General features: G+C 41.0%; 2 protein-coding genes across 2 annotated transcripts; one reads left to right on the forward strand and one right to left on the reverse strand.

Moving 5' to 3' along the window:
- The first annotated feature begins 1066 nt into the window (after positions 1 to 1066).
- Positions 1067 to 14618, forward strand: LOC115741992 (formin-like protein 20). Its single transcript, XM_048281543.1, has 17 exons — positions 1067 to 1714; positions 2626 to 3329; positions 3399 to 3620; positions 3701 to 6048; positions 6187 to 6316; positions 7298 to 7369; positions 7565 to 7663; positions 7808 to 7849; positions 8075 to 8155; positions 8259 to 8309; positions 8388 to 8469; positions 9597 to 9691; positions 11270 to 11341; positions 11415 to 11531; positions 11905 to 11973; positions 12062 to 12128; positions 13601 to 14618. Exons 1-17 carry the CDS (start codon positions 1642 to 1644, stop codon positions 13753 to 13755), a joined length of 4479 nt encoding a protein of 1492 aa, XP_048137500.1. The 5' UTR covers positions 1067 to 1641; the 3' UTR covers positions 13756 to 14618.
- Positions 14619 to 15064: 446 nt separating this feature from the next.
- Positions 15065 to 15613, reverse strand: LOC115741115. Its single transcript, XM_030674842.1, has one exon. It carries the CDS (start codon positions 15611 to 15613, stop codon positions 15065 to 15067), a length of 549 nt encoding a protein of 182 aa, XP_030530702.1.
- Between the last annotated feature and the right edge of the window lie 3162 nt (positions 15614 to 18775).

Genomic DNA, 18775 nt, shown 5'->3' on the forward strand with positions numbered 1-18775 from the left:
ATAAAATCGCCAGTGAATTACCCATCTCGTACTTTAAAAATTTATAACAGCAATGTCATGCTTCCTTAAAGAGGAAATCTCCGGAGAACATATAATTAAACTAAGGAGAGATTTTCGTTATTTTGGAATTATTTGAGTACCATCTATTTGAAAAAAAGACTCATAACACTTTCAACGAGGTGGTTAAATTGAGTAAATAAGATAATCTATCTCATTCCAAATAAACCAGAAAAGAATATTGACGATGGGTAATTTAATATTTCATACGAGAATACCGATGAATTTTCCTTTGACAGTAATATCGTGAAGGTGTCAATAAATTTCATGTCCGAGTACTTATGGGCTTGGTTTGCCGTTGGTAACTTGTCACTAATACAAGCAATTTTACCACATCGAGTTGTTGCAGCTCTTTTAACTTCTCCAAAATAAAAAGGAGGAAATGTGATAGCTCCTAAATAAAAGCGAAAAACCTAATTCTATGGACTGGCGCAAGTAATTGGGGTATTAGAAAATTCGTAGCTCAAAAGGCTTATTAGTACATTCAGGAGCACAAATGATTTGAAAATAATTTCCTACAAAATAATTACTTACCATCACTTCCCAAAAATAAATTAAAGAAAAAAGATATCTATATTATTTACGAAAATATCTGGACATAAAGTGTTACGATAACGGAGAAAGTTTTCTCCGGCCAAGTGATTCAAGCGGCACCGACGACCATTTTTAGGAAAATTCTCTCGAAACAAATGTACCGTTTTGATTTCTAGCTAATTACTTAAAAAAGTTGCACCCATCCTTGGGAAAATCATGATGATGGAGGAAGACCAAAGAAAGATCCGAAGCTTTTGTGACGCAACGAGCTTTCGCATAACGCACTCCTAGTCCTGCTTGTCCCTCTTTCTCTCTCTCTCTCTATCTCTCGGATCGTGTCGTGTCTTAAAAACAAAAGGGGGGAGTCGTCATTGCCACGTGTACAGACACGCCGATCCAATTGTAATATCCCATTCATTAATCCAGTTTGATCCCAACGATATTTTCCGATTTTCTTTTTCACTTTTTTTTTCCTTTTTTTCCAGCTTTTTGGCCATCTCCCTCCAGGCTCTCGTGTTGCAGAGGAGGAGGGTCATGGTCTCACCTTAGTGTGTATTCTTCTTCTTCTTCTTCTTCTTCTCTTCTCCATCTCAGTCCACTTCTCTCTCTCTCTCTCTCTGTCCCTCTCCTGATCCGCCCTACCTTATCGGAACCCTAATTCGTCCTCACCCACCTCCAGCATTCCCCCAATTCTTAGCTCGGTACTGTGAATTCTCCGTTTCTTTCCCACCCTCAAGAACCCTTTTTTTTTTCAACAATTACGGCTCAATCGGTTCTCTGCTCGCCCCCTTTTGGGATTGGCATTGTCCGTTTCAGCTGGGTTTCTTCGGACCCCGATGGTTCGGATTGATTTTGATTGATTGCGGGAAGAATTCTTGGGTAGATCTGTTTTGACGCATATTTATGGCGGTTGGTGGATTGTGAAGGAGTTTTGAGATTTGAGCGCCACGAGATCCGTTATGTTATTGGGTTTGTAACGTTCATCTGCTCGTGTGCGCCCGACGGAATCAAAGTTTTGGATCCGATCGCCGGAGAAACAGCGCCACATAGATGGCGCTGTTCAGACGTTTCTTTTATCGGAAGCCGCCAGATAGGCTTCTTGAGATCTCCGAGAGAGTCTATGGTACGTTTTCACGCGTTTTCAGACCAATCTGTCCATTTGTTGTTATTTTTGGAGCTGCATGATTGATGTTTCCTCGTCGAATTAGGTAGATTTTTTGCTCAATTTGGGTTCTTTTGATGTGCATTCTGCGAAGTTGTGCTGGGGTGCAACTATCATCCGTCAAATTGGGGTTTGCACGATTCTGGTTTAGTTTGCTCATTTTCCACTTTGACGAATTTTTATCTAGAGGTGTTTCTCGAGCTGGGTTTGTTTTAGGACAGTGAAAGTCCACCTGATCAGCCAAAAGGTGGCTCTGAAAATCATCGCAAAAAATGACTATTTTTTTTTTTTACGGCGTGTCCATTTCCACTGTTGACATGCTGCTTTGTGTTATTTCCTATCCACTAATGGGTATCGTTTTCTTGATTCTCCATTCGTTCTTTGCTTACCCGAGCTAGTTGGCACTGGTCTTTTTCCTATTGGTAGTTGATATCACGAGAGAGAGACAGTGCAATTGACAGGGTGAAGTCCTCTCTTGATATTTCCCGAGGGAAAGGGGCTCTATTGTAGTATGCTAAATTGCTCATAACACCTTCAGCACTGTTTATGATGTTCATTCTAAAAAATCGACACACTTATGCAAGGGCATTTTGTTTTATGGGAATGTTTGGATCGATCTTGTGTCCCTACTTTTTAGGTCAAAATTGCTACCGGTTCTTCTACGAGGTGGAACTCTTTCTGATCTTTCTCATGTAAAATGCTTCTACTCGTTGTTGGTGGGATAAGCCATGTCCAAAGTTCTAATATGTGCAACATTGAGCTGATTTATCCCGTTCTTGTTGTTGCTTGGCTTTAGTACTGTTCAATGTACCGAACATGAAAATTTGGCTTCGTCTTTTTCATTTATTTTTTTTAATGTTGTTCTCTTGCAGTTTTTGATTGTTGCTTCTCAACGGATGTCTTGGAAGAAGATGAGTACAAGGTCTACATGGGTGGCATTGTAGCACAGCTTCAGGATTACTTTCCTGATGCTTCTTTCATGGTCTTTAACTTTAGAGAAGGGGAGAAGCGGAGTCAAATCTCAGACATCTTGTCTAATTATGACATGACGGTGATGGACTATCCGCGGCAGTATGAGGGGTGTCCCCTGCTGCCACTTGAAATGATACACCACTTCCTCAAATCAAGTGAAAGCTGGTTGTCATTGGAAGGGCAACAAAATGTGCTTTTGATGCATTGTGAAAGGGGAGGTTGGCCTGTGCTTGCGTTCATGCTTGCTGGTCTCCTTTTGTATCGTAAACAGTATAATGGAGAGCAGAAGACTCTTGAAATGGTCTACAAGCAAGCTCCTAAGGAGCTTCTTCATCTTCTGTCTCCTTTAAATCCACAGCCTTCACAGTTGAGATATCTGCAGTACATTTCCAGGAGAAACTTGGGTTCAGATTGGCCTCCTTCTGATACGCCTTTACTTTTGGATTGCCTGATTCTTAGACATCTTCCTCTTTTTGATGGAGGCAAAGGTTGTAGGCCAGTTGTTCGTCTGTATGGTCAGGACCCTTCAACACCAGCCAATAGAAGCTCTAAGCTTCTCTTTTCAAGTTCTAATATGAAAAAGCATGCCCGTCTTTATTTACAGGTAATAAAAATAAATTGGAGAGTAAATAAATAAGTAAAATTGCAAATGAACTTATATTTGATCTTGCAGGCGGAAAGCATGCTGGTCAAAATGGATATTCAATGCCGTGTCCAAGGTGATGTTGTTCTCGAGTGTATCCACCTGGACGAGGATCTAGTTCGAGAAGAGATGATGCTTAGAATTGTCTTTCACACAGCCTTTGTGCGGTCAAATATATTGGTGCTGAACCGTGATGAGGTTGATGCTTTGTGGGAAGCCAAGGATCAGTTCCCGAAAGACTTCAAGGCGGAGGTAATCCCTTGTTTTTTGTCTAAGAATGTTCAGTTCATGGTGTTGCGGGAGTTGAGTGCATTTACTCATCTCTGTACCAGGTACTCTTTGTGGATGCTGATGCTGTTGTCCCTAATCCCACCTCAGACATGACTGCTGAAGATGGAAATGAGGCCGAAACTGCTACACCTGAGGAGTTCTTTGAGGTTGAAGAGATATTCAGTAATGCGGTGGATGCACAAGAAGCGAAGGGGGAGAGCGATGTAAGTACTTTGCAAGGAAAACCTGACGATGGTGATGTAAAAGAAGTATGGAAGGAGGACGTGGATGCTCATTCATTTCAAGACTGTGCATCAGATGATGGAAACCTCAGACATGATGTGAAGGCAGATTCTGGATATGATGCTGTAAAAGACATTGTTGTGGATGATGTGAAGTATAAGAATCATCAGGCTATGGATCCTGGTCTCCATATGGTGAAGGACATAGGCATAGATAATGGGAATATTAAGTTGGATTCCATGGCATTGGAAGATGGAGGACCAAGAAATATAGGTGGTTTGCATGACAAAAATGAAGAGCTTGAAAATGGATATTCTATAGAAGACCTCCCTACACGGAAGAAGGCAGAGTCCAGATCCGCACAGCAGAAGTCGATTGATATGGGTATGCAAAAGCCTGATAAGTCTGTGCCACCTACTTCAAAGAAGCTGCCATTGAATCATACTAAATCATCTTCAGATTCAATTGCTTCAAAACAGAAGATAAAACAGCAAGAATCCCAGGGCACTAACGGGAGACAAGCAAAGGGCAACACAATAACTAGGTGGATCCCTCCCAATAAAGGTTCTCCCACCAATTCAATGCACGTATCATATCCACCTTCTAGATATAACAGCGCACCTCCTGCTCTTGCAGTTTCTTCAAAAGAGTCTGGTACAGTTTCTAAAAAGTCCCATCTATCTCCAGCTGCCCCTGCAATAGAGACTCACAAATCTTCCCCTCCATGTACAGAACCATCGACAAGAGAGGAATCTCCAGATACGACTCTGCGGCTAAGCCCACAGCAAAAGGTGACTGCTCCACCTCTGCCGCCTCCACCTCCACCTCCTCCCCCTCCATCACCTCCTCCCCCCCAACCACCTCCTTGCGATAATCTGTCATTGCATGATTTTCAAGCCCATGACCATTCTCAGCCTTCTGCATCTCTTCCATCAGGCACTACACAGTCTATGCCGCCTCCGCCTCCGCCTCCACCTCCACCGCCGCCCTTTTTCTCGCCTAGGCGAATTAGTGAAGTGGTGTTCCCCCCTCTACCCCCTTGGACATCTGGGTCTTCTTTAATAAGCTCCAAAACATCAGCAAGTTTGCCTCCCCCGCCACCTCCCCCACCACCTCCCCAACCACCTTTTTTGTTGGTCAAATCTACATTAGCCACACAAGAAGTTTCCAGTCATGCAGTTACTTCCATGTCTCCTTCATTGCCACCACCACCTCCTCCACCTCCACCTCCACCTCCTATGCGGGTGACGCTTACATCTCCTCCGCCGCCGCCCCCACCCTCCACGCATGGTGCTCCTTCACTTTATACTCCTGTAACACATATGCCCCCACCTCCACCTCCTCCGCCTCCAGCACGTGGAGCCCCACCTATGCCCCCCCCTCTTCCATCACGTGGAGCTCCACCTCCCCCTCCGCCTCCCCAATCACGTGGAGCTCCACCTCCGCCGCCACCTCTCCCATCACATGAAGCTCCCCCTCCCCCTCCACCTCCCCCATCATATGGAGCCCCACCTCCCTCCCTGCCTCTCCTATCACATGGAGCACCACCTCCTCCTCCTCCACCTCCCCCATCACATGGAACCCCACCTCCGCCACCACCTCCCCCTTTACGTGGAGCTCCACCTCCTCCTCCACTTCCCCCATCACATGGAACCCCACCTCCACCACCGCCTCCCCCTTTGCGTGGAGCTCCACCTCCTCCTCCACCACCTCCAGGACGTGGAAACCCACCTCCACCTCCCCCACCTTCTTGGGGAGCTCCACCACCCCCTCCGCCACCATTGCGAGGAGCTCCCCCACCGCCTCCGCCGCCTTTGGGCAGAGCACCACCTCCTCCACCGCTTTCTGGTGGGGCTGTCCCTCTACCTCCTCCAATGCGTGGAGCCCCACCACCACCACCAGTTCCAGGAGGTTGTGCTCCAGGCCCTCCTGCTGCGCCAAGGCCCCCAGGCGGTGGACCCCCTCCACCTCCACCTTTTGGGGCAAAAAATGCTGCAAGTGATGGAAGAGGTTTGCCTGCTGGAAGAGGGCGTGGCCTAGCACGCCCTTCTGGTGCTGCCACAGCACCTCGCCGATCTTCTTTGAAGCCATTGCACTGGAGCAAAGTGACACGGGCACTCCAAGGAAGCTTATGGGATGAGCTGCAAAGATTTGGGGAACCTCAAATGTATCCATCGTTTCAATGATATTTTTACCGTTTATATTATATCATGAGAAACTTTTTTGCTCTACCTTTAAAGGATCAGAGACTCCGCTGTGAATAATGACTTTTTCATCTCTAATCCATAGCTTTTGCTTAATACAGGGTGTCCGAGTTTGATGTTTCAGAGCTGGAGAGCCTTTTTTCTACAGCCGTAGCAAAACCGGCTGACTCAGGAGGTAAATCTGGAGGGCGGCGAAAATCGACAGGATCTAAAACTGACAAAGTCCACCTGGTAATTGGATACGTTTGTGCTAGAATACATGTCGTGTGAGATATATTTCTTAGTTGTGAGAGGGGATTTGTCATTTTGCTGCAGTATTCTGACATTCAGATGATGTACCAATTCCCCACCAATTTAGTTGATTATTTCAGCCTGTTGTTTTGAGAATTTGTTGTTAGAGTTTAATTATCAAGGTACAGTATAGTTGTATATTATTCTTGATATGACTGGAAGAAATTAGCTTAGGTTTTCGTACCGCGTTAGCATTGCAAAATCTATGTATCTGAACTTAAGGAGAGGGGTCATTTCTCTAATATCCTTGAACTCCTTGCAATGATGCTCATAAAAGACGCTACAATGATACTACTACTTTTCTTTGGGAAAGGTTAAACGTGACTCCTCTATTAGAGGGCGTTGAAGTTGTGGTCACATATCATCTATATCATTTAGTATGCAATGACGTATGATGGTAAATAATTGATGTCTGAACTGGTGGCTTGTCTGGTGGTTTTATGGCTTTCAACTTTGGTTATCTAGTAACATGACCAATGATAATGATATTCACGTTTGACTTGGTAGAATATTCTCATTTGCCTTTTTATTCTCCTGATGGGAAAATGCTCAAAAGGTTGGATGGAAGGATGTATAATGGAAATTTTAGTTGGATATGCAATATTTACTGCATATATACTATATATATGTTTCTTGCAGAATTAACATGGCTTCGGTTCTATTTCTGCGATGCTGCAGAGATGTTTTCTGGAAATGCTGTTTTAGAATTATTTACCGCAAATGAAAATTGCATTTGTGCATCTGTGATTGTTTTCTTCATTTGCATGAAGCTAAAGAGATGCCTCATGACAATAGTGCATTTTTTGGTGTTTGATTGATGTTTCTGCTTTCTGCGATTCTCATCTGAGGTTTTCTTTCATCATGCAAATAAATCTTTGTCTTGAATATCGTCTTTGTAAGACTTCACTCATTGACTTGCAGATTGACCTGAGAAGGGCCAATAATACAGAGATTATGCTCACAAAAGTTAAGATGCCCCTTTCTGACATGATGGTAAGCTAAATGTGGCAGAGAACATGTGCTTTTCATATTTTCTCTTCATCTGTTTGATGCATTCTAAGGCGAGTCTAGAGGTTGTTCAAGATTTTCCCCTTTTCTGTCGTTAAAATGCCTTTTAGCATCCTGTGAATTTGACGAGTCCCAAACTAAAAGTTCGAAATGGTATTGCATTATATCTTTTTCCCCCAGGCTGCTGTGCTAGCAATGGATGAGTCAGTATTAGATGTTGATCAGGTGGAAAACCTCATAAAATTCTGCCCGACAAAAGAGGAGATGGAACTTCTGAAGGTGAGTATTTAGCCATTCCCTAATTTCTGGACTGAAAAAGTTGTCCCCTGTATCTGAGTGAGTTCTATTTGAAGATCGGTGCAATTTTTCCTCAACCTCTCTTCTTTTGGCCTCTTTAATTTCTCTCTTCCTTATGTTGTGCAGGGCTATACCGGTGATAAGGATAGCCTTGGAAAGTGTGAACAGGTTGGAAATTCTCTTGCTCACTTAATTTTTATACTTTGTGGACAAGTATGAGCTCTTTTTTTAATTTCTTTTCAATGTGATTGTTTCTTCTCATGTATGAGATCTATTCCTCCCCGACCCACTGAAAAAAAAAAAGAAACAAAAAGTGTGGTGTTGTTTAGCTGCTCCTTTTTCTCCACAGGTCCGTCTTGTTTCAATGTCCTTTTTGCCTGGTTGTCTTTGCAGTATTTTTTGGAGCTAATGAAAGTGCCAAGGGTGGAGTCAAAATTGCGAGTATTTTCTTTCAAAATACAGTTCGGCTCTCAGGTTCGGTGATATCTGCATTTAGTAGCCAAGTTTCAGGGCTTTATTTTTTTCAATGGAATGCTTTTATGCAATCCTATCTTCTAATTAGTGACATCTTCTGCAGATTTCCGAGTTTAGAAAGAACCTAAACACTGTGAACTCTGCGTGCGAAGAGGTATGTAACTTATTACAAATTACTAGAGGTTTTATTTTTTGCCTTGTCATGACTTAGGTTTTTTCTTTGTCACGTCAGGTCCGTAATTCCTTCAAATTGAAGGAGATTATGAAGAGAATTCTCTTCTTGGGAAACATGCTGAACCAAGGGACTGCAAGAGGTAAGAACCCTTTACTTGAGTCAAGCTCTTCAGTGGTATTCATTCGTTTGATTTTTACTTTGCACTACCTTTGTTCCATACAAATTCTTGTTGAAATTCACAAAAATCTGAAGCAGTTCCGGAGTTTCTGACATTCATGACACACAAAAGCTAGTCTAACTGGTTGAGACATGAGGCTTTTTGCCCTCTAGTTACCAGTATGAACTCAATTAAGACAGTTTTTGAAGAATGCAAGAGGTTCTTAACCTGTAATTGTGGAATGGAAATTCACTATAACATGTGATAGCCCAGACAGATTGAGATTTTATTCTTTGCATGCAATATGTTCTAGAAGGGTAGAGATACATAACCGGTGATAAATTTTTCATCTGGTCCTGTCTATCAACTTTTCTTATTGGCATCTTACCAAAAGGATCCATACCTATTTTTGTTGTCTCCCATCTTAATTTATGCGATTCCTGTTGGGGCAAAGCTAAGCCCTTTTATGGGGGGGGATAGAGTAAGCACTTTTAGTTAAATCCATTATAGAGGAAGTATGCAATGATAAGTGCAACCAAGCAAGCACAAGGTTTGAGAGGGAAAATGAACAGACTACAGCTGGAAAGCAGTCAAAGAATTGTCGTTAATCTTTCCTTCACTTTTGATTAGACTGAGTCTCACTCTCTAACCTCTCCCAACGCTTTCTGTTATTCTTGGAAGTCAAAGCTGAGTGCCTACAAGACCAAAGCTCCTCAATGGCATTCAGCATAGCTGTCTATGACTTGCAAAAGATAATGCTGGATGAAAAGGATGATGCGAATCTAAAATTTACTAAAAGATGATTATTGGAAAGATCATACATTTGGTACACTGAGTGAATGATCGTTTGATTCACATTTTTTTAATGGGCAACCATAATGCATAACAGAAGATGATTACAATCTGACTGATCCACATGTCTATTTGAAAAGCTTGCACAAGTGCTGGACATTAGTCATATAAGTTGGGAGTAAAACAATGTTAGTATGTGATTTGTGCTTTACAATCTTCAGTGTGCTTGAACTTGTTCAACTTACTGTTTTATACTTTCATGCCAAGCATGGGCGTCCTCTCCACCAATACTTATTATAAGTTGTTGAAATGCACAGGATCTGCAATCGGATTTAAGTTGGACAGTTTGTTAAAACTTACCGATACGCGTGCTACTAATAACAAGATGACTCTCATGCATTTTCTCTGCAAGGTATGTTATCCTGATTTTTGTTTTGTAAGCTTCTTCTTTTTGATAGTTTATTTGCTTTTGTTTCCCCTGATCCAGGGAAAAACTCAAAATGGTGGTTATTTAAGGGTTATTGGGTGATTGGAATCTCTCCTTGAAAATGACACACAAGCCTAAGTATATCTAGCATATTAGCATTGATCATATTCTTTTGTATGGAAAGATTTCCTTATTTAGTTAGACGTTCTGTATGAATAGTCATCATCCTATGATCTGCAGGTGTTGCTATTCAGTCTAAGTATTCCACGTTAAAATTTTGATGACCATTTAAACATATCTATGGTTAACTGTTTGGATTGGAAACATTAAGTTTCAACTGAGCTTCTATGCCATCTCTCAATAGTGGATGATAATGTGCATTTTATTTTCTCAGCTTCAGTAAATTATCTTAAAAGACCTCTCATCTAAACCCTAGTAGTCCCTCCAGTAGGAAGGTGGAAATTGTGGTTATCAAGTAAAAGCTCTATTACTCCCCCTCATGCATGAGCTTGGATTTAGTCTAAAACTTGAAACACTGAAAACTGATTGATATTAGGGAGATACATAAGGAAGTTGAGGAGATTCAAACACATAATCTCTTGCTTTGATGCTTGTAAAAATTAATTTAAGAACTTCGACTATTAGTCAAAGACACGGTCTACAAATTTAACGCTCTAACAAGTTAAAACACAAGCTTCCACTTTAATTGTCTAGTAGAAAGACAAAGTTCCGTGATCTTGCTTGCTTTCATTAAGGTAACTAGTATGCAATGTGCTCTACAGGGGGGACTGGGAGGGGCGGTGGTACTCTTGGAGTGGCTAATTGTGCAGTTCATATTTCCCCTTTTAAACAGTTACTACAATTTCAGAATTCCTCTTAAGTCTCTAAAGTACACCTGCACACCTGCACACCTGCATGGACACATGTGGAAAGCACTTGAAGTATGCATTAGTAAATTGAGTTAAGTATTGTCATAATTGATTAGTACTAAGGAGAAATATTTTGAAATGAAATTGCTCCATGTTATGCATGATCAATTCGGCATTGAATTATGGGGATTCACCATTTGTCAAATATGGCTCTGCTGATGCCCTCAATTTGTCAGGCCTGTGTTCAAAATGCATCAACTCGCCCAGCATAACTCTGAATTTGTTGGCAACTCAGCATAGACTAAGCCAATTAAAATATCTTTTCCTGTACAATAATATGCTATGGTTCTTTCTAGAACTCATTATGACAGGTCTTTGTAGAGTCCCTTTGGCTATTTTCAATTTTTTGGCTCCTTTGCTAGTTTGTACATTCTAGATGCATATATATACTTACGCAATAATTGTAATCGACAGTAAAACGAAAGACAAATTTAGATAGAAAGTACGGGCAGTGCATGCATGGGGTATTCAGCTATCTACAAGTTGTGAGAATTTGTGTCCTGGAGTTGTGCCAGTTTTATCATAACGTTGCCTTGTGAATTATAATTTTCTCCTGTTATGCATGTTAACTTGGAATAGTTTTTATGACTCTAAGCTTATATTCAAGATTTGATATTGGTTTTCATGTGCCCAGAAACTTGCTGACCACTCGCCAGAACTTCTTGATTTTCATCGGGATCTTGTTAGCTTGGAAGTTGCATCAAAGGTAATACTACTTTCTCATTATGAGTTATATTGGTTCAGACACATATGCCAATTTTGGTCTTCGTTTGTTGCAGATACAACTGAAATCTTTAGCTGAAGAAATGCAAGCAATTATTAAAGGATTAGAGAAGGTAAAGCAGGAACTGACTGCTTCTGAAAATGATGGCCCTGTTTCGGATATTTTTAGAAAGGTATCCTCCTTTCATGTACTATGATCAGGCATGCTTTACTTACAAGTTACAATCTTTAGTAAAGATACACTTTTTTCATCCTTCTTTGCAAAGAGGGGGCACTTATTTTTCCTTTCCTTTCTGTATTGATTAATTGCTTCATCCTTATTATTTTTTAGTTAGCAGGAGCAGGTGTTATTACTTATTCCTTTTTTTCCCATGTACTTTTGCTGCATAGTTTTACATCGATGCCAGCATGCTGATGGTTTACTTTCCCTTTTTTTATCATCTATTTTTCTTGTCTGTATGTTTCTTCTAAATTTGTTGGTTAACCTTTTTTTGCCTGTAATGACCACATTCTGCTAAACTTTTTCTTCTTTTAAGCTTTGTCTAGACCTTGAAAGAATTTATTGGTGTTGCTGAGGCTGAGGTCACATCATTGACGAATTTATATTCAGTTGTGGTAATGTGCCGGTTAATTTTAGTTTGTTGATTTATGAAATGATGGCATCTGACATTGTATGGTAATGATACCCCTTACTAATGTGCAGGGAAGAAACGCAGATGCACTTGCATTGTACTTTAATGAAGATCCAGCTCGTTGCCCGTTTGAGCAAGGTAAGCTAGTAATGCAATTTCTCGTGCATTTATTACTGCAAATTATATGTTATCACGGCTAATTACATCCCAGGATGGTGCTTTTCAAATTGTCGGTTGTAGTGTCAGTATTTATTGGAACCTGGGAACTCATCAGTGTCCTCTTAGGAAATCCTCAGTGTCCTCTTATCTTAGTTCCTTTGTGAAGGTTGTGGTTCAGGCTGTTGGCTGAATATTGTTGACGCAGTTTTTTGGTGGGGGCGAAGTTCATGAGGTGTTTTTGTTGTCAAGGCAATCTGCATTGTCATTGTTAAGATTGTGAATGAAAAGGCCTTGCTTATGTCAATAAACAGAATGTTGAAAAATATGTCAATGATACTTCACTGTAAGATCGTATAGTGGAACTTTGTTAAGAGTCGGGTTGGTTATGTGAAAGGGTTGAGGATTATTAGATTAATGGCAGGTTTCCTTTAGGTGTCTGCATCGGGTGCTAGATAATTTGCAGGAGGTAACAAAGATTAAATTTTAGAAGACTATGAAGAATTTATCTTGGCTTATTTGACATTTTGTAAAATCTGTTGCTTTATCTAGTTGCAGTGTAGAGAACAAGTCTGAAAGGAAGATATGCCGCTTGCTATTCCATTTACCTGATGAATTTCTTGGCCACATTTATCCAATGTAGCTAGATTTAATCCCATACTTTGTTCTTTTCCAATTATTGCATATTTCTTATGGCTAAGGAAACTAGCTAATGAACAATGCCACTTGGATAATAGTACGTGTTTCTGCAAAATAACCCAGTCATCTTTTAAGCACATCACTTCATTTATAATCTTAGTAATTGTCAAGTAATAATCACTTTGAACTGATCCTAAATGGTTAGCAACACAGATTGGCCAGATACCCCTGTGAAACAGTTCATTTGACATCCAAGCTTTGCCCAAGGTGCATTACTACCAATTTTACCACCGACTGTCGGGCATCACCAATTTTGTTGATCATCCAACCACAACAGCCATGATTGTCAACTGGATGGCCACTGCTGAGCTATTAAGCTTCAGCTGTTGCTCTCATTAGCCATTGGACAATGTAGTTGAGTCAGTAAACAGAGCTGCAATGACCGAAAGTCCTTAGAAGAACTAACAATAATGGGTACCAAACGTCAGCACATGCTGTTTTATGTTTTTCTAGACAAACAATATTCACGGTAGACCGGAGCCTAGATAGGAAACTTTTGTTTAATGACAAAGAACTCTTTTGCAGGTGTTAGTGTTTTCGGCAAGAAAGGAGAAAGTCTAACTAGTCTTTAGTCAGACATAACCAATTGGACTGCATAATTTTTTTTTTTTTTTTTTTTTTTGCGGACTGCATAATTTTTTGTTGCAAGTTATTTTATAGTTGTGTTTTAATTAAATTTTTTTATTTCTGCCGATTAGAGATATTTGCTGCAGTAGTTCAACTAACTCTGTTGAAATTGCTACATGAACAAGCAGTTACAGCAACTCTCCTTAACTTTGTGAGAATGTTCCGGCGAGCACATGAAGAAAATTGTAAACAGGCTGAACTGGAGAAGAAAAAGGCTGAGAAGGAGGCCGAAATGGAAAAGGCAAAGGGAATTAGCCTTACAAAGAAGGGTGTAAATAGCTGATTGGTGACTGTTTCCCAATGTCTATACTGGAAATGAAGTTCCGTCAATGCAGCGGCCCTGATGACCGTTCGGCACTCTATTGCAATGACTGATGCTGCTCCTAATTGATTTGGAAGCAGATTGGTCTCATATTGGAGCAAATGACGAGTTCATTTGACCCTTGCCAGCAAAGATGAGTTCCTGACAGGGTCAATCTCCTGTCAGATCAACGATGAGTTCCCTTGACATTTGCCAGGTCAAAGAGCATGAAGACTTAGATTTTACATGCCTGACGTGGTGCTGTTGAGCCAGACGAGCAAGTGCTGCTGTGCGAGCTGGCAATTAGATATCTGATAAACTGAGACAAGCTTACACGAACATCAGAAGACTGTTCAGATTGGCCAGAAGAGTCATTCTCGTGTGAATTCGCGGTTAGATGGTGAAACTTTAGTCTTTTTGGGAACGAACACTGGAAAGATAAGTTGGAGCCGGGTTTCCATCAAAAGGCCCAGTTTGGCTTCTGCTTTGACATTGGCTGGGCATTGGTTTTTTGGCACCGAGGTGGATGCCTCCCGGATGGTAGAGCACGAAGTCTGTCTGTACCATGACACTGTACAAAGCTACTGACCTACTTGTATTAGGATACGATTCTTTCCTCGTGTAGCACAGCTAGTCCAGTATCTTTTTTCCCTTTGAGATTGTTAGGTCCGATCCCGTCGATTTAGATGTATAGCTTGTCAGGTTAAGTTAGAGAAAAGTAGAAGGCGGGATTCCTTGTGTAATTGTGAGATAACAGGGTAGGCATAGCGGTTAGCAATTGCTTTTGTCTGTCACTCAATTCATTCTATCGTTATTAATGAAATTCAAAGGCTTCCATTCTTTTTCTTGGTCGGTGTATCGTGGATACCTTTGAAATATCGACTTGGTAGCTCTCTCTCTCCCTCTCTCTCTCTCTCTCCACCTCGCACGCACGGTTATCTTCTTATTTTGGATGCAGCAAGAGGGAATGATAAGCCTTGTTTTCTGAACAGGCAACTTTTTAAGGATGGGAAGAGTCCTTTCCGTTTCCAAATATGCTTTTGGAATTGAAAGTAAGTGTCCCCTTATGGTATGGCTTTAAGTTGAAGTATGGTCTTGGATTGCGCCTCTGGCCTGTCCATGGTTCTGGAATTCGTGGCAAGGTATGAATTAACCGAGAGTAAAGTTAAAAAAAAAACAGCATATGCTGACTGAATCAAATTGTATCATTTCAGCAACCAAAGAAGAAAGTGGAGCAAAATGATTTTGCTGTTGCTTCGTCGTACAGACAATCTACGACAAATTCTCAAACTTATCTGAGTAATTCCCTTGACATGTACAACCTTTCTTGGTAAGGATTTACACAGACTGGTCGACATATCTCCGATCTTGTCACGACTGAGTTCAGAATTGGATCTGAACTCTTCAGGGAATTGTCATAGGGTCCATCGGCAGCATCGAAAATTTGGATCTGGCAATAGAATTTATCGTTGCAATTTATGAAGTCCTCGACCTGACAGCTTCTAAAGAATGTGCAGGCGACAATTGTGTCAAGAACGATGAGGACTGAATACAAATAAGCAATGTAGCATCCCTCCAGCAAAATCCCTATGCTGAAGCTTCCTGACGCATGATATGGCGCTATGACCCGGTAACGAAACAATGCTTCTGTCGCAGCCAGGGTGAAATTTCCAATCACTGCAAATGATAGTGCAGTTGCTCTTCTTCCCCTCATCATTAAGTAGGCCTTTATGATTGCGAGACTCCCTCCGTGTTTCTCGATCCCGGATAACACCAGTGCCAAGTTGCAGACTATGATAGTGTTTGCAATGATCATGGAGTAAACAATGGCTGCTAACATCATCGACAAAAGGGAATGCTCCAGGGTAGTCAGTTGAAATCCTTCGAGACAGTTGAAACCGAAAAACAGGAGGAAGAATGTGGTTGCGTTGGCAGAGAGAATGACCAAGAACCCACAGACATAGGTACAGAGGAGGGGTGTGTAGGCTGACCAAAGATCAAGAGGGAGTGAAAAAGGAAGCGTCGGGTTGGCTTTGACTTGGGCAATGCGTCGAATCACGGTTGATTTGGCAATGAGGAGGAAGGTGGTGGTGAGAGGGAGTGTGAAGATGGAGGACATGACTGTCTCCGGGAGCTTCAGGCTGAGAATGGTGAAGAATCCTGATGATGTCGGGAACCCAGCAGCTCTGAAGAGAGCTTGGAAGCGATTGTGGAGGAGTTGCGGAAGAAGAAGACTGGATGAGGAGGATGAAGAAATGAATGAGGCTTGTGAAATGAGGAATAAGATTGAGAATGGCAAAGCTAGAGATGCAGAAATTGTGGTGAAGTATTGGTAGTTTTGGAGGAATGTGTGGACTGATCTTCTCAGAATCTTGCTCGTTCCTTCCATGATATGATTCCTGAAATTCAAAGGAGTGATTAGTGAAGATCAAGGGAGATGGGCATGAAATGGGTGGTGTTCCTTTTGAATCTTTCTCCCTGTTGGGGTTGATAAAGAGGGAGAGTAGGAGAGTTGGTGATCTTTGATTGATTATATGGGCAAAGGACTGAGTAATACTGACTAACAACTACTGATGGAATTGGAGTTGTTTGAGCAATGTGTTTGAGCAGTTTTGTGTGTATTGTATTCTTGGACTCTTTTAAGGTTGTTGCTCGTGGGGTCTGAGCAAATTGTCTTAGCTGTCTGAAATATTACACAAAAAGGCATGAAAGAGCAGCAGCTTTTGCATTTGGTTGATGGAAAGTTACAGAGTTACTAAACCCATTTTTTAAGGGGCATTGACTTTAGTAACTTGCAGATCACAAGAGTACTTAGTGATGATATTGCTTCAGACACACTCTCTTAGCTTCCTTTCTCCAGGCCCCGGACAACTTGAGCACGATTCATAGACAGTGATTGAGGAATAGATCAAATCCACAATTTGAAATTCAGCATATTGTAGAATGATGAAAAAGTTACTCAATTGTTTCATCTCATCTCAGAAAAAAGACAAAACGTAATCAAGTGGTGGTGATGATCATTGCAAGCCACATATCTAGTACAACTAATTAAGGGTGGTTGGCTCCCAATCCGATGCTGTTCTACCTTGGAATCATGAACCAAACCAAGATGACAAGTTCCCAGTTTCAAGGATCGGAAATCCCGACCGGATGGTCCTCGGTCTGGTTCCTGGGCGTCCAATCATTGGACCAGTCGTATTTTATTTTATTTTTTTGTGACTGGTCGTTAATAAATTTTTCTCGTTAACAACATATTCACCGGACTATTTTTAATTGACTACATCGCGTTGTTGCTAAATATGAAAGTCATACTAAGCATATTAGGTTTAGGTTTACATTTAGGAATGTTTTTAAATAAATATATATATTATTCGGTCCCATTTGGGCGATCCGCTAACAAGACCGATAGTAACCAGTTCCAATTTTATGGAGCCGAGAGTAGGAGCAGAGCCTTCAAGACAGTTCCTGATTCGATTGGTCCATTATGCTTGGTCCTACGGCCAATGAGTGATTACTGTTTGGGTATGACTTGTAAGCAATGAGCATATCATTGAATCTTAGCTTTCAAGAATAAAGAACAGAAGTAGATGAAATAATTGCACTCGGTGGGTTCCTCAAACTAGTGGACATACAGTATTTGCATGAGACCAAACAGTTAATCTATGGAAAGCATCCTTCACTTGTTGGCTTTACTTTTCATGACTGCACTAATGACTTGAGCTTTATCCTTCCTCTTAAATTTGGGCTTTATATAGGAAATGGAATGATTATTACCCACAAAAGAATGTGATGGGTGGGGTTGACCAAGCATTCGGCATAGATGGAAGATTACTAAAGTTGATGAAGTATGGCTTTCACTACCTGCTTTCTTGTGCACTTAAAATTTGGCCCAAAGAATAGATTGATTTAGAAGGAATATAAAGAGAAAACCTATTGTTTGTCTTCCGATTAGGCTATGAGTAAAGTCGGTAGCTCATACAAGTTTCTTAAACTCGTATGAGCTAACCGATTAGCCCTGAAACCGGTCTGTGACCGAACCGATTGGATTCCCAGTTTCTCCTTTAGATTGGTATTGACAAAGTTGACGTTCATAGATGATAACCCTAATAGAACACGTTAACTAATCCAAAAGCGCAATGTCGATGGAGTTCGAATAAAGTGGACCAAAAAAAAAAAAACTAAATAAGCAGAGAAACATTAGAGGACAAAGATAAGTCGATTACATACATCCTAAATCTACCCAACCCACGTTTCATAAAACTGAGTTTCGTATGATAAGAGAAAAGCTCTTACTTGGGTCGTTTGAGTGGACTATCAGCTAACTAATTTGGAAGCTTTCAAAGACGATGAAATTTCCCCTTTGACTAAGTTGGTTTGGTGGAGCATGAGAACTCTCATTTGAGATTAATTCCTTATTATATGGTAGTTAGAGATAACTAAGGAATTTATGAGGAAATCTATTTTATTTGCTTAGGTAACGGGTCAACATTGTTGACCTCCTAGTTCAAGAGGATTTGTTGGGAATCCAATACAGAAGCAAAGAAATTAATCAAGCGAGAAATGACTAAGCCACGCCTAAAATAGTATATAGTCTTGCTCTTGTGTATATATGTGCTCGGCTCTTTTTGGGTATTTCTCGAGAAATTATTATTGCCGCGGGATTTTTGACGGGATATTGGATGGATGCTGACGAAGGGCAGACTTGGGTCAAGGATGATGGTTTGGAATTTTTCGTGGGACGAAAATTAATTTGGGGCAAATGCGTTGTTGGGTGTCGGTTTAAATTTTTTCATTAGACACAAATTAGTTTGTGATAAATACGTCATTGGGTATCGATTCAAGATTCCCAATGATGTTAGACCTTATTTACGCGAGCGAGGTCAATTTTCTTATGACATTCTTGCCATTTTTTTTCTTCTCTTAACATGTAATAGAATTGGTAGGGTTGTCACCTGCCACAATTGGAGAAAATTGTCCAAAAAGTCTTAAACCTATTATACGG

Source organism: Rhodamnia argentea, chromosome 6 (assembly GCF_020921035.1).
Source record: "Rhodamnia argentea isolate NSW1041297 chromosome 6, ASM2092103v1, whole genome shotgun sequence".
Taxonomy (NCBI): Eukaryota; Viridiplantae; Streptophyta; class Magnoliopsida; order Myrtales; family Myrtaceae; genus Rhodamnia; species Rhodamnia argentea.